This window comes from Ixodes scapularis, unplaced genomic scaffold (assembly GCF_016920785.2).
Source record: "Ixodes scapularis isolate PalLabHiFi unplaced genomic scaffold, ASM1692078v2 PGA_scaffold12__126_contigs__length_90152505, whole genome shotgun sequence".
Lineage (NCBI taxonomy): Eukaryota > Metazoa > Arthropoda > Arachnida > Ixodida > Ixodidae > Ixodes > Ixodes scapularis.
The window spans coordinates 3,247,202-3,258,493 of record NW_024609838.1 but is presented as its reverse complement, the minus strand read 5'-3'; the positions used below and the strand labels follow the sequence as shown (position 1 = coordinate 3,258,493).

The 11,292-nt window shown below is 45.5% G+C and overlaps 1 protein-coding gene across 2 annotated transcripts in view; it reads right to left on the bottom strand.

The window, feature by feature from the left end:
* Positions 1-925: 925 nt before the first annotated feature.
* The window catches only part of LOC115312031 (uridine 5'-monophosphate synthase), a 39,262-nt gene continuing 28,895 nt past the window's right edge, over positions 926-11,292 (bottom strand). For both annotated transcript variants that reach the window (XM_042289375.1, XM_042289374.1), the window contains exons 4-11: positions 10,993-11,096; positions 9,906-10,047; positions 9,524-9,652; positions 8,911-9,044; positions 7,634-7,763; positions 6,521-6,602; positions 4,473-4,571; positions 926-1,189 (exon numbers count right to left, since the gene is read on the bottom strand). In XM_042289375.1, the coding sequence (XP_042145309.1) occupies positions 999-1,189; positions 4,473-4,571; positions 6,521-6,602; positions 7,634-7,763; positions 8,911-9,044; positions 9,524-9,652; positions 9,906-10,047; positions 10,993-11,096 (1,011 nt within the window). In that variant the 3' untranslated portion in view covers positions 926-998. The remainder of the gene's footprint in view (positions 1,190-4,472; positions 4,572-6,520; positions 6,603-7,633; positions 7,764-8,910; positions 9,045-9,523; positions 9,653-9,905; positions 10,048-10,992; positions 11,097-11,292) is intronic.

The window sequence follows — 11,292 nt, the reverse complement described above, 5'->3', positions numbered from 1 at the left end:
CACAGTAGTGAAACACTTGTAGAAACTATTCAATGTTCGATTCGAAGATATTCGGCCAAAACCACTACTCGCTTTGACTTCGTTTCAAACATAAAGTCCTCTATTCGCACATGCCTAACGTTTTCATGTTATCCTTGATAGAGGCGGCGGCTAGCTTATCTGCCCCTTCACTACCGATAATTCCTACATGGCTTGGTACCCAGCAGAGTTAAATATCAATTCCGAGTAGGAAAGCACGGTGCACCTTTACACACTTGTTGTGTAAGCCGGTTCTTTGTGTCGGTAAGAGAGCAAACTGAGAAAAGGGCACTCAGAGAGTCAACAAACAAAATAGCTTTGATCACATGATTCTCTAGATACGATCAAGGGCCATCATTATAGTACCATAAAGCTCAGCAGTAAAAGTACTTGCAATGCTATTGATATGCCTTGCTTTTTTGTAATGTGAAAAAAACTGCAGAACCTACGTAGGATGAGGTTTTAGCACCATCGGTATAAAATTGTAGGTAATCATGATATTTCTCCAGCAATGCTACAAACTCCTGCTGAATCACAAGAGGTTAGACAGATTTCTTATGAAATTTTACTGGACTCCTGGGAGGAATGCTCTCGACTCTTGTGATCAAGTTATTCTCGGAGATTGTAAGCTGCAGGAAAGTTGAAATACATTGAAGCTGAAAGCTTAATGGTTGCACAATGCTCGCCATGTTTTCAAAAAGTCGTAAGCAAGCAACGCCTCAGCAGCACCCAAAACAAAGCGAGACAAAATCGACACTAACCAAACGATTGTTGTATGCCATCGTAAATCAACACTAACCAAACGATTGTTGTATACTATCGTAAATCGACACTAACCAAACGATTGTTGTATACGCACAAACAACACCTCAGCAGCACCCAAAACAAAGTGAGACAAAATCGACAAAACCAAACAATTGTATACGATTTTATAGAAACAAAACCAAGCAAAATGCAACAGTGGTTCCAGAGGCAGACTGTTACGTGGCGACAGACGCCATGTAGGCGTCGTAGCCCGCCTTCTGGTATTCTTGAGCAGCCGCCGCGGGGTCCTCGCTCTTGGTGATGCCCCTCCCCACAATGATGACGTCGGCGCCACGCTCGCCGACCGCGGTGGACGGAGAGCAGTACTGCTGACCGAGCGCATCTCCGGCCGTGTCCATCTGGACGCCTGCGTCGCAACGGAGACAATGACGGTTAGCACCAATTGTCGGACGAGTGGGTGCTGAATTTTAGGAATATGTGGTGGCGCTCGTAGACACGAACGAAAGGAGAGCAGTACAGCCCTACTGCACGATGGTGTCCAGTTTTCTTCCTTTTGTCCTTGTCTCCGAGCGCTAAAACATATTCTAAGATACGACGATAAGTTGGAATATCCGCGTCACGAGGGCAGGTACGATCGTTGGTGGGGTTGCCGCAAACTTTTATCGACTCGTTTGCCGAACCTCCAAACTTCTGACGGATGTGATGATGGATTGCATTGTGGATAGGATAGAGGCAGCTTAACCTTCCGTATCAGGCAATCGCAGAATAAGAAATTGGATCTAGCAAAGAAAAAACACTGGTCAGGAAGGAATGAATTAGGATGGCTGAACTGTTCATATAGGGTGATTGCAAACTAAATCTGAATCTAGCCAGAAACGAAGAAAAAAGAAATCTCTCTTCACGGTTCTTTTATATCCTTTTATTAGTCGTCTGATATTGTTTGTGATTTCTACTGCTTTGAGGACGGAGGCAGTATTGCAATGTCTATCAGTCGTCAGCAAAGTTGTCGAGGAATTCAACACATTCGACGGCATTCTTCCGACAACCAGAAGCTCAAAATCTTGAACAGTGTCGACCGACTTCTACCGCGCATGTGCCTAATATACCGTAACACCCCAAGATAGCCCACCTAAAATAGAAAGCAAGCTGGGAGAAATTATGCAATAGGCTAACTTTCAGTGAGCGATAGAAAAAATGCTAGTTTTAGATTTCGTTATTTGCGAAACTTGTTATCGCTCGAAGGGGCTGACAGACCAAAGACTGTCCTTCCCCCCAGTCATCAATGTTTGCTTATCTCTTGCTGTGGCTAAGCAACACCATTTCTGTCGAGGTCACTATTGGCCAGTGCCCTGCAATCACTAGGACTGGGCTATCTTTCGGTGCTTTTTGAAAAATAGCAAATCATGCCGAAAATAGGTGTGGGCTATTTTTCGGGGTGGGGTGGGGCGCATATCTCGGAATGTTACAGTAGATGAATTTTTCTTTCACTTTGCAATGAAAGTTTGAAAAAGATGAACCGGGTCAGACTTGAACTTCAGCAGATCTGCGATGTCCCTAGTTGTCGGTGGAACAAATGTCACAAGGCTAGAGTCGATCGTCTGGACGCCATATTTAAGTCAAGCTTAAACGAGGCAGCAATGAAAGTGGCAGTTAGCCTTTTGTAGCAGGCAAAATATTGATTTAGAGCAGCCACTGACTTTTTTTGAGCACATGCCAACGTTTCTTAGCATATCACTTAAAAATGAATAAGTGATTGCATCGCTAAATGCCTTCATCTTTGATAATGATTGAGCGTTCCTCTTTGACACTAAAGCATATTACTTAACTTTTGTCCGAAGAATAGATAGGGCACAAAAGGAACACAGAGCCTTTTTTTCGAAATAAGGCTGAGGTCGGAGTAGGTTTCATTTACAATGGGTATTACAAAAAAAATGTTCAAAAAAAATTATAGTGGAACGCTTCAGTTGTGATAAAGATTCTCTACCCCTGTCTCCTTTACATTTGGTAGTTTACTTAGCCTACAAATATAACTTCCGTAAAATGCCAGCCAAACCCAGCCTGGGTTTGGCTGGCAGACCTGCGTTTCTCTACTTTTCTCGACACAGCTCTCTAAAGCTAGAAGTCAATGTACAACCAAGACCAAAAATGGTAGACCTGTAATAGTACCGAACATAATTTCCGAGCTTGTCATGATGCTAACCCAGGCACTCCCCCAAGTCAGCCGCCGCTCTTAGCACTCCGGTGATTAGCGGTGAAGCTCGACGTGTGGTCCCGTGACTTGCGCTTTTAGTATGCGTTTTCGTGGTTGTAAGTGCCCGAGCTTTCTAACTGTGCTGGAATGAAATATGTGAAGTGGAGATGCTGCAAAACACGTATATAATATACTGAACACCCGTGACTAGGAACAAAAAAATTGTGCTTGTGTGTTCTCCACTTCATGTTCCAAGTCTCGAGCGTTCAAGATGTTGAAAGTTCCACAGCTTGCCTTTATCTTCTCTGCTATTAAAACATACATATTTGTACCGTGTTCTTTTCCTCCCACTTCTCCCAACACTGTGGCCAACCAATTATAATGTATCCATTTTTTTTTTTTTTTTTTTTGCTTTTCCCATTTTGGTGCAAGTGCGGCGCGAGTCTCGGCAAAAATGCAATTGTGGCGCAAGATGTGGCGGACTTCTTTTTGCGACACAATTTTACGCAGAACTTCCGTCGCCGACGATGGGACGAATGGGGTCGTTAGAGTCTCCTGTTTCTAAAGCTACAATAATTTTGTAACTAAGGGATTAAGATTTCAACCATGTTCAGTCAATGCCATGAAGGCCAAACTCTCTCCACAGATGGCCTCGGGAAATATGGAACATTTCATTTTAATTTTTGGAACTACTGCCTTAAGGAGTACATGTGCAGAATGTCTTGCTGTTTATCCCTTATCAGCAGAGTAGCAAAAAAATATCAGTGCTGCCACCTCAGTGTGGATTGCATGCAATCAAGTTTGCAAAGATCGAAGAGGCAGATGTTAATGCTGCGTGGAAGCCGCCATCGCGTGGACGTGACAGATGGCTCCATCTGTGATCCGCAATGTCAAGTAGCCAGCTTACCAACCACCTAAAATGCTATGCAACGCAATAAATTGATTTAGGTATGCGTAAGAGTATCACAAACATGGTGCAGCAATTGCATTCAAGCTAAAGTTGGTGATAAAAGAACAAAAATGCCTACTTTCCCACCTAACTTTAATCCAATTCCATACCTCTTGACTACAGGCGTCCATCTCACACTTTTTGATAACACGTAAAGCTTATTGCAGGTTAAGAAAAGCAGATCAAGCACGTCCCCCAAGGCTCTCCATTCTTTCCTCTTTAGCAGAGCAGATGCTGAAGAGGAGACAGCCACCAACAACAGCTCCTCCTGCTGCTCTAAACCTGCAACAGGCTGAGCGCAAGTTCGTCTGCTTCTTGCACAGCGGTTGCAATGACGTCAGGACGCTGAGCTCTTATTGGCTGATTAAATAAAATAGTGAATAAACCTCAAGGCCTCCAGCGTTGAACTCTACCCACTATCCTTTCAATCAAAATCAATCGTAGCTCGGCGCCGTTCCGACGTCACCGCAACTCCTGCGGAAGAAGCAGACGGCTTTCTCTCTGCATAGAACAACATGCGACAAATAAGTCGCAAAACAAAGAGCCTACCTGGAGTCATTAGGACAAAGTTGGGCTTGTCGGACACTCTGGACTGACTCACGAAGCCCAGCACAAAATCGGGAACATCTTCACCCATCTTCACAGAGGCTGCAAAATGAAAAGAAAGAAGTTCACACTTGTCTCCATGGCATGAAGGAGCCATTGATGAGGGAAGGAACCACATGGCCGAAGCGGCGAAGAGGGACACGGAAGCATATGAGAAAAGGATCGTAGGAACAGAGTGCTTCTCCGTACTTCTAGACGATTTGCGTTTACTCGTACCCCAATTAAGCCCAGCGTGACATTGCCTAGTCAGTCTTGCCCTAGCTCGATGCTTGAACATTCCAGACCAGATGTTTGAGATGTACAGAGTGCGGAGAAAACGAGGATGATAATCTAATCATCCGCGTTTCACCACCACGAGCTTTGTGCCTGCTGCTGGAGCGGTAGCTTTGCTGCACCACTTCCCCTTTCCCACGTGCTTCAAGTCATTCTAAAACTGAACTATTTAGTGGTTTTCGATGGCGCTCAGAAAGTCTCTAGTTGAAACCGTACGACATTTTACTCAATTATCCGATTTATAAACATTTTTGCTACAGTGATGTCTCATTAACATGGACACCTCCGTGCCCCCCAAAAATCGTCCATGATGCGAGTTGTCCATAATAATGAGACAAAAATGAAAGTCCCCGAAAATTGTGTCCACACGGAGCGGTATCCATGTTAATGAGACGTGACTGTATTGTGTTTGATAGGTGGCAGAACCTACAACCTCCATAAAAGATAACCACGCGTTCCACAGCGCGCTCCCTCCGTCTGAGGAAACTGTTGCGAGTCTTCGGGCAAGCTCCTCAGTCAAAAGGGTTAACAACCGCCTGATCTACCTAATACGCAATTTCTCATTTGTATCAGCACAACAAAAAGCTTGAAGGATGGCTAAGCTCCGGCTTTAAAGGGGTACTCCACCGATTTTTTTAGCTACCTCAACTAACTATATTTTCTAACTCCCCGGCCTTTAGCCTTTCCGGTATGCTATTTAGCATCGCGAAATTCATAATAGGTATTGTGAAATTGGCAAATGAAAATGGTGCAAAAACCAATATTCAAATATTCGCACACTTTTCAGTGCCGCGACGTCAGTGGCAGGCAGGCTTGCCAGTCGAAAAAGTAGTCTAAAAATAGAATATGCCAATCATTTGTTCCGTGCTGGAGCGCGGATACGGGAGCGAGCTTCCAAAGCACTCATTTGACACCAAGAAACTGCTTCAAATCCGTTGGGAACAACTTCTGTAGTCCAAAAAGTTAACCCCTGCCTTCCACTGACGTCACTTTGTTGTTGTTGCCAGTAGAGACTTTCAGTTTGAAAAACATAGTGAAGACCAAAACTGTAAATTCAATAACTTTGCGAAAAAACAATATTTTGACCTAGGCAATACTTGGGATACTATTTTAGCAATGTTTGTTGGCTAGTTTAGCAAAATTTCAAGCAAATCGGAGACAATGAAAAAAACGGTGGAGTACCCCTTTAACTTAATGCGTAGCGTTATCGGGCCCCGTTCGCGTCGCCTTCTCATTCGCTTCTCATGCTCTTCCTGCCAGTGAGCAGGAAGTGCGGCGGACATGGCCTAATCAGTAGAGTGTCTGGCTCGTAACCAAAGGTCGTGGGTTCGAACCCCGACTAAAATTCTTCAAATATTCCTTAAAAGCAAAATAAATACTTCATCAAGTGAAATCCTTCAAGACATGTGAGGACCTTTAATTCGCATTACATGTCACTTCTTTTAATCACTTCCAATTTACGCGTTATGCCACATTTCACGCGAGCATTGTGGGCTATCCGGAACTCCTGCGCAAGGTCATGTTGCTGTGACGTCCTGATCCGATAGATCAATCAGGATTTTCCCGTCGCAACACCGCCGATGCCGAATGTTTTGCGGCCAGATTGATATGAATGGCAGTACACCAAGCAGGTTTGGCGCGCTGTAAACATTTGACGACCCAAGGACCTGCTGCACGGATTCCTCGCAACTTCCCCCGACAACAAAAGTCGACCTCACCTTCGGTGTATTCCTTACTGCCGAGCGATCCAGCGGAGCTCATCTCCGCTACAATTACGCAGCCCTGATCTGGTTGACTCGCCTAGAACGAAGGACACAAGCCTGTCAATGTCTCACATGACCGCAAAACATTGTTGAGGTTTAAAAGATTCTAATGGAGCGAGATAAAAGAAAATATTAGCTTCTCGAAGGAACGCGCATTATGATAAAAGGGACCCAACACTTTTCTTTGTACCCATTCCTCTCGGCTAGTGCTCGTCATCGGAGCTCAAACGTCAATTCAAACGTGTTGTTGTGCGACTTGTGCGCAGCGCTATCGCTTCCAGGGGCAGCGAAAGATAGCTCTTTCAAATGCCAAGTAGGCACTGGCAAGACGGCCAAAACAAAATGTTTTCCTTTACAATTGAAAACGAGCGCGTTGGTTAATGGATACAAAACTTGAAAGTATGAAACAGCGAGGACAAGGACGGGAACAGGACATCTTTCATTAGCAACAACATAGAATGGCACAACGATAAGACCGCCCCCAAGGGTCTCAAAGTTTTCAAAGAGGGCAAGGAAATAATTGTTATAAAGGAAAGGGAATACACTAAATATGAAAGTTCTGGCGTCACGACGAGGTATCATTAATTTAGTTATCTCCGATTAATAAGAATTCAACCTTTGTCATTGTCGGTGATAATGAAGATTCCTTTGCCACCAATAAAGCCAGGACCCGGTAGCGCCAAATGTCAAATATTAAAGATTCTTTCGAAGGGCATATCACTTTTTTAAAATTATTATTGTCAATTTCAATTTTAAAATTTTTTATAATGCATGGAATGCAGTGTCTAGGGACTGATCGTTTAAATTTGTTCAGAAGTCTAAACATCTATTTCAAGGTGTGTAAAAAAAAGCATATCCTCCATTATTTTCCTCGCTAAACATTGCAGGAAATTCAATGCTAAGCGACTTCACACGGCGTCGTTTTCCCCGCTAAAGTTTTGGGGAAGATGCACACACGCACAGACAAATTTCTAAAATTAGAAAGCTCCGCTAAAAAACAAAGTTGCACGATTAAAAAAGAAAAATCCTAGATTCCTCTAGAGATAAAGAAACAGATGTGCGACGAACCTGCTTAAGGGCAGTGAGTACGGCGGGGCCAGGAAAAGCGTGAACCGTCACCAGGTCAGCCCAAGTCTGGATCGCATACTTGCCGTGGGTGTACTGCTGCTGCACCGTGCTTCCGATGTCGGCAAACTTCCTGTCGCACGGCCGGGATGAAGACGGGGCTACAATCACTGTTATCCCCCTTCGGTTCTTGCCGTCAACATGGATACTGTTTAAAGGAGAGCTCCGGGGAAAACTCGAGTTACTGATTAGCTTGAAAATAGGCTTGACACCTTAATGGACGCCTCTGAACTCGTAACCCGAATTGTGAGTAACAATAGGTAATTTCTTCTTGCAAAGCCATCAAAGTATCAGATTTTGTATGAGAGGCTCAATGGGCAACGCTGAAGACGGGCCCGTCAGATGGAAAACGGGGCAATATGGGACCATTACAGCTTGCTCCCCGACGAATTCCGAGAAGTATGACGGTGTTAAACGGATGCCGGTTAAGCTCGTGCCAGCCAAACGAAAGAAATGTGCGCAAAATACCGCGTTTTCTACACGTTATACAATTTGAACGTTGGCTTCGGCATCACCTTAATTTGTCATTTTCTCAACAGCCATTCTGAATTCAGGGGTCACTAAATAGCGTGCAGGAAAGAGCAAGGCCTGAAGCAGTCTGAAAATGTGCTTAGTTTGGGTAGCTTAATGAACCACCAGATCTCCCCCTTTAAAGGCTGACAAACACGTCTGCATTAAAGTGTGACCAACCGCGCCATGCTCACTTGTGACCGCTTACGAGAGAGAGATCACACCGTCGCCATCTATCAAGCAGTTCTGAACTCCGGGCATATATTTTCAAATTATTTTTATGCATTTCTCTTCGACTATGGGCTTCAGATGATTTTGACCATGTTATAAACAATTATTTCTCATAAGTTTGATCTTGCAATTACCGCGAAACCTCCGGTCTAGTCATACGCAGACCAGAAGGGTTCCACGGCTACCCGACAGATGGCGCCACCGTGTTTTCTCGTAGTCAGCATTCACAACGCACTTGGTGACAGACAAACACAAATGCGTGAACCAGACTCATTACATCAGGCTGTATACCGAACATAAAATAAATAGAAGATGCGGCCCAGAAAAAAATTATTTAATTAGGCGTGCCTCTATATACTCTTGCACACAGAACACATTACGAATAACCTGTGCACATGCGTGTGCGAGTGGCATCACGCAACATCGCAAGGTCACGCGACTCTGTGACATCACGACGTCCTAGATCCTCCCTCCCTCACCTGTCTTCCATGATGAGGAATGTGTGTTTCCGAGCCAGGTCCTTGAGCCTTGCCGGGAACTCGGGGCTGAAGTCCTCCAAGATGTCGACGTGCGTCTTGAAGATGCAGATGTGGGGGCCCAGGACGTCCGCAAGCTGCACGAACGCGACGGAAGCAAACCCAAAACAAGAGGTTGGAACGAGCGCTGATCTGATGAAAGTTCCCCGGCAGATTTTAGGAGGACAACAACATGGATGGATGCAGACGGCTGTACGCTTTGTCATGGGCTCTGCTCTGCCTAGCGCTCATCTTTTGAAACCCCTTTTTTTTCTGCAGGAGGGAACGGCGCCGAGGACTAACGCAAAGACATAGATAAGCTGGAAAAAAAAAGATGCCTCATTCCCTTTCGGCCCATCTTTGTCCCTGCGTTTACTCGGCGCCGTCTGCTCACATGCGGTGAACTGACTGGCCCAAACCACCACTTTCTCCCCTCTTTTTATACTTGACCTCTTAGGAGCTAACACTCGAGAGCAATATTATGTTCTTTCTATTGTTTTCTCTTTCCTTTTCTGCAACGACCGAATCGCACAACAGACACCGTTCAATCCGCCTTCCGCAGCAGATCGACCCACACCTGTAAGACTTCGCTGGATCGAGTGAGGTCCGCAGCAACGCACAGGTTGGTCCGCTTCTCTTCCATGATGGTGAAGAGTCGCTGAGCCAGTGGGTGGGCCGTCAGCAGGGCTCGCTCCTTGAAGCTCAGCTGGGTGAGAAAACAGACAGGGCAGAAAAGGCAAACAAATCACTTTGCTCATTTCCACCTCTTTGAAGTAGAAGCCAGGAGGATTAGTTACTGATCTTTGTTTACCAATAGATTACAGAATAACATATGCGTCAGTGGGGAAAACTTTCAATCTGCCTCTCAACCCGACGGACACAAGAAGTCCCTAACTCGCATACATTCCGGTGGACTGAAGAATAAGCGCGTCAGTCTTGACACAATGCGAGCACTGTACCTTCTTGACCTCTTTCTTCTGGAGCGACGGAACCAGGGGCGCCTTGACTGTCCTCACAAACTCTCTCACGTCCCGTGCCACGTCGGGAACAATCCTGTTGGTGGCCAGCAGTGTGTCCAAGATGTCTGTGATCTTGAAGATGCTGCATAGAGAAGAAGACAGCTAAAAAAACCAGACCTTCCTTAGAGGAAACAAGTTTCGAGATGACACCTGGGGTCCGATTTTGGTCACCACGAGAGCGAGCTCCAACTCGCCTCTCGCAAAGCAAGCCGAGATAGCGGTGTATCTGCTGACGCGAGCAAAAAAGAGTGTTTGTCTGCTATAAAGCGTCCTTTGCAGTCAAAAATAAAGCAAGAAAACTCCATACATAATTTGCTAACAATAATAACAATAATAATAATAATAATAATATTAATTTGCATACAAAAATCGGATCCTGAGTGGCGTGCACGGCTGTGCAGAAAGGTTAAAACCCGTACGCGAGTGCGCCTGCCAGCCCGCCACCCAGGATTTGAAAGAAAAAAAATACACGCACACAACAAAGCAAACAAAAGTAAACCGTCCGTTACAAACCAAGTGCCGCGACAAATTGAAATCGGTCATCTGCCATTTCAGGCTAAAAAAGCTATCAATAATTCGTGCTTCCTTCAAAAGTTGTTCCGCTGCTGTACACAAGCCGACATCAACCGGTGGACGAAGGAGCACTTGGGACAAGAATATCAGAGGCCACAAAACCTCTCTCGCCATTTGTGCATTGGTGAGAAGTGCTCACCAAGATACTGTTAGATCGTGGACTCGTGAATAGGTAAAAGAAAATTCTCATTAGTCAATTAACGCACCTAATGAGAAGCCGCGATGCCACGTCCAATCGGCAGACGAAAACGCTGGCACTCTTGTCTCGACCAAAACCGGACTCCGAGCGTCGGGGAAGTAGGTGGCACAAAACTTGCGGAGCAGTCCGGAATCCTATTTTGACCAGAGGTCCAAGAAGGGCTTTCAAGAGCAGCGGAGTAACACTTAAGGCGTACCGCTAAACCAGCTTGGTAGCACCTCGAAGTCAAATAGAGCAGGCAGATCAATTCAGTACCTGTGGGTCTTGATGTTCCACTGAAGCAGGTTCTCTGAGCCCCCTTGCTCCCTGTCCAAGAAGACGACGGCGTCTGTCACCACAAGTCCAGCGGCAGTCAGCGCCTGGAAGGTCGCAGCCCAGAGCCTGCTATATTGAAAATCAAAATGGTCGCCGCCAGCACAAGGAACACAGCGCACGGCTTATTGTCTTCGCGCTTCTTGCCTCGCGATTGGCTCTCCGACGTTCTTATCGCAATCTCATTGGCTGGGATCGACAGTGAGGTGCTCAGGACTCGACACACCCTGCTTTCGATAAGAC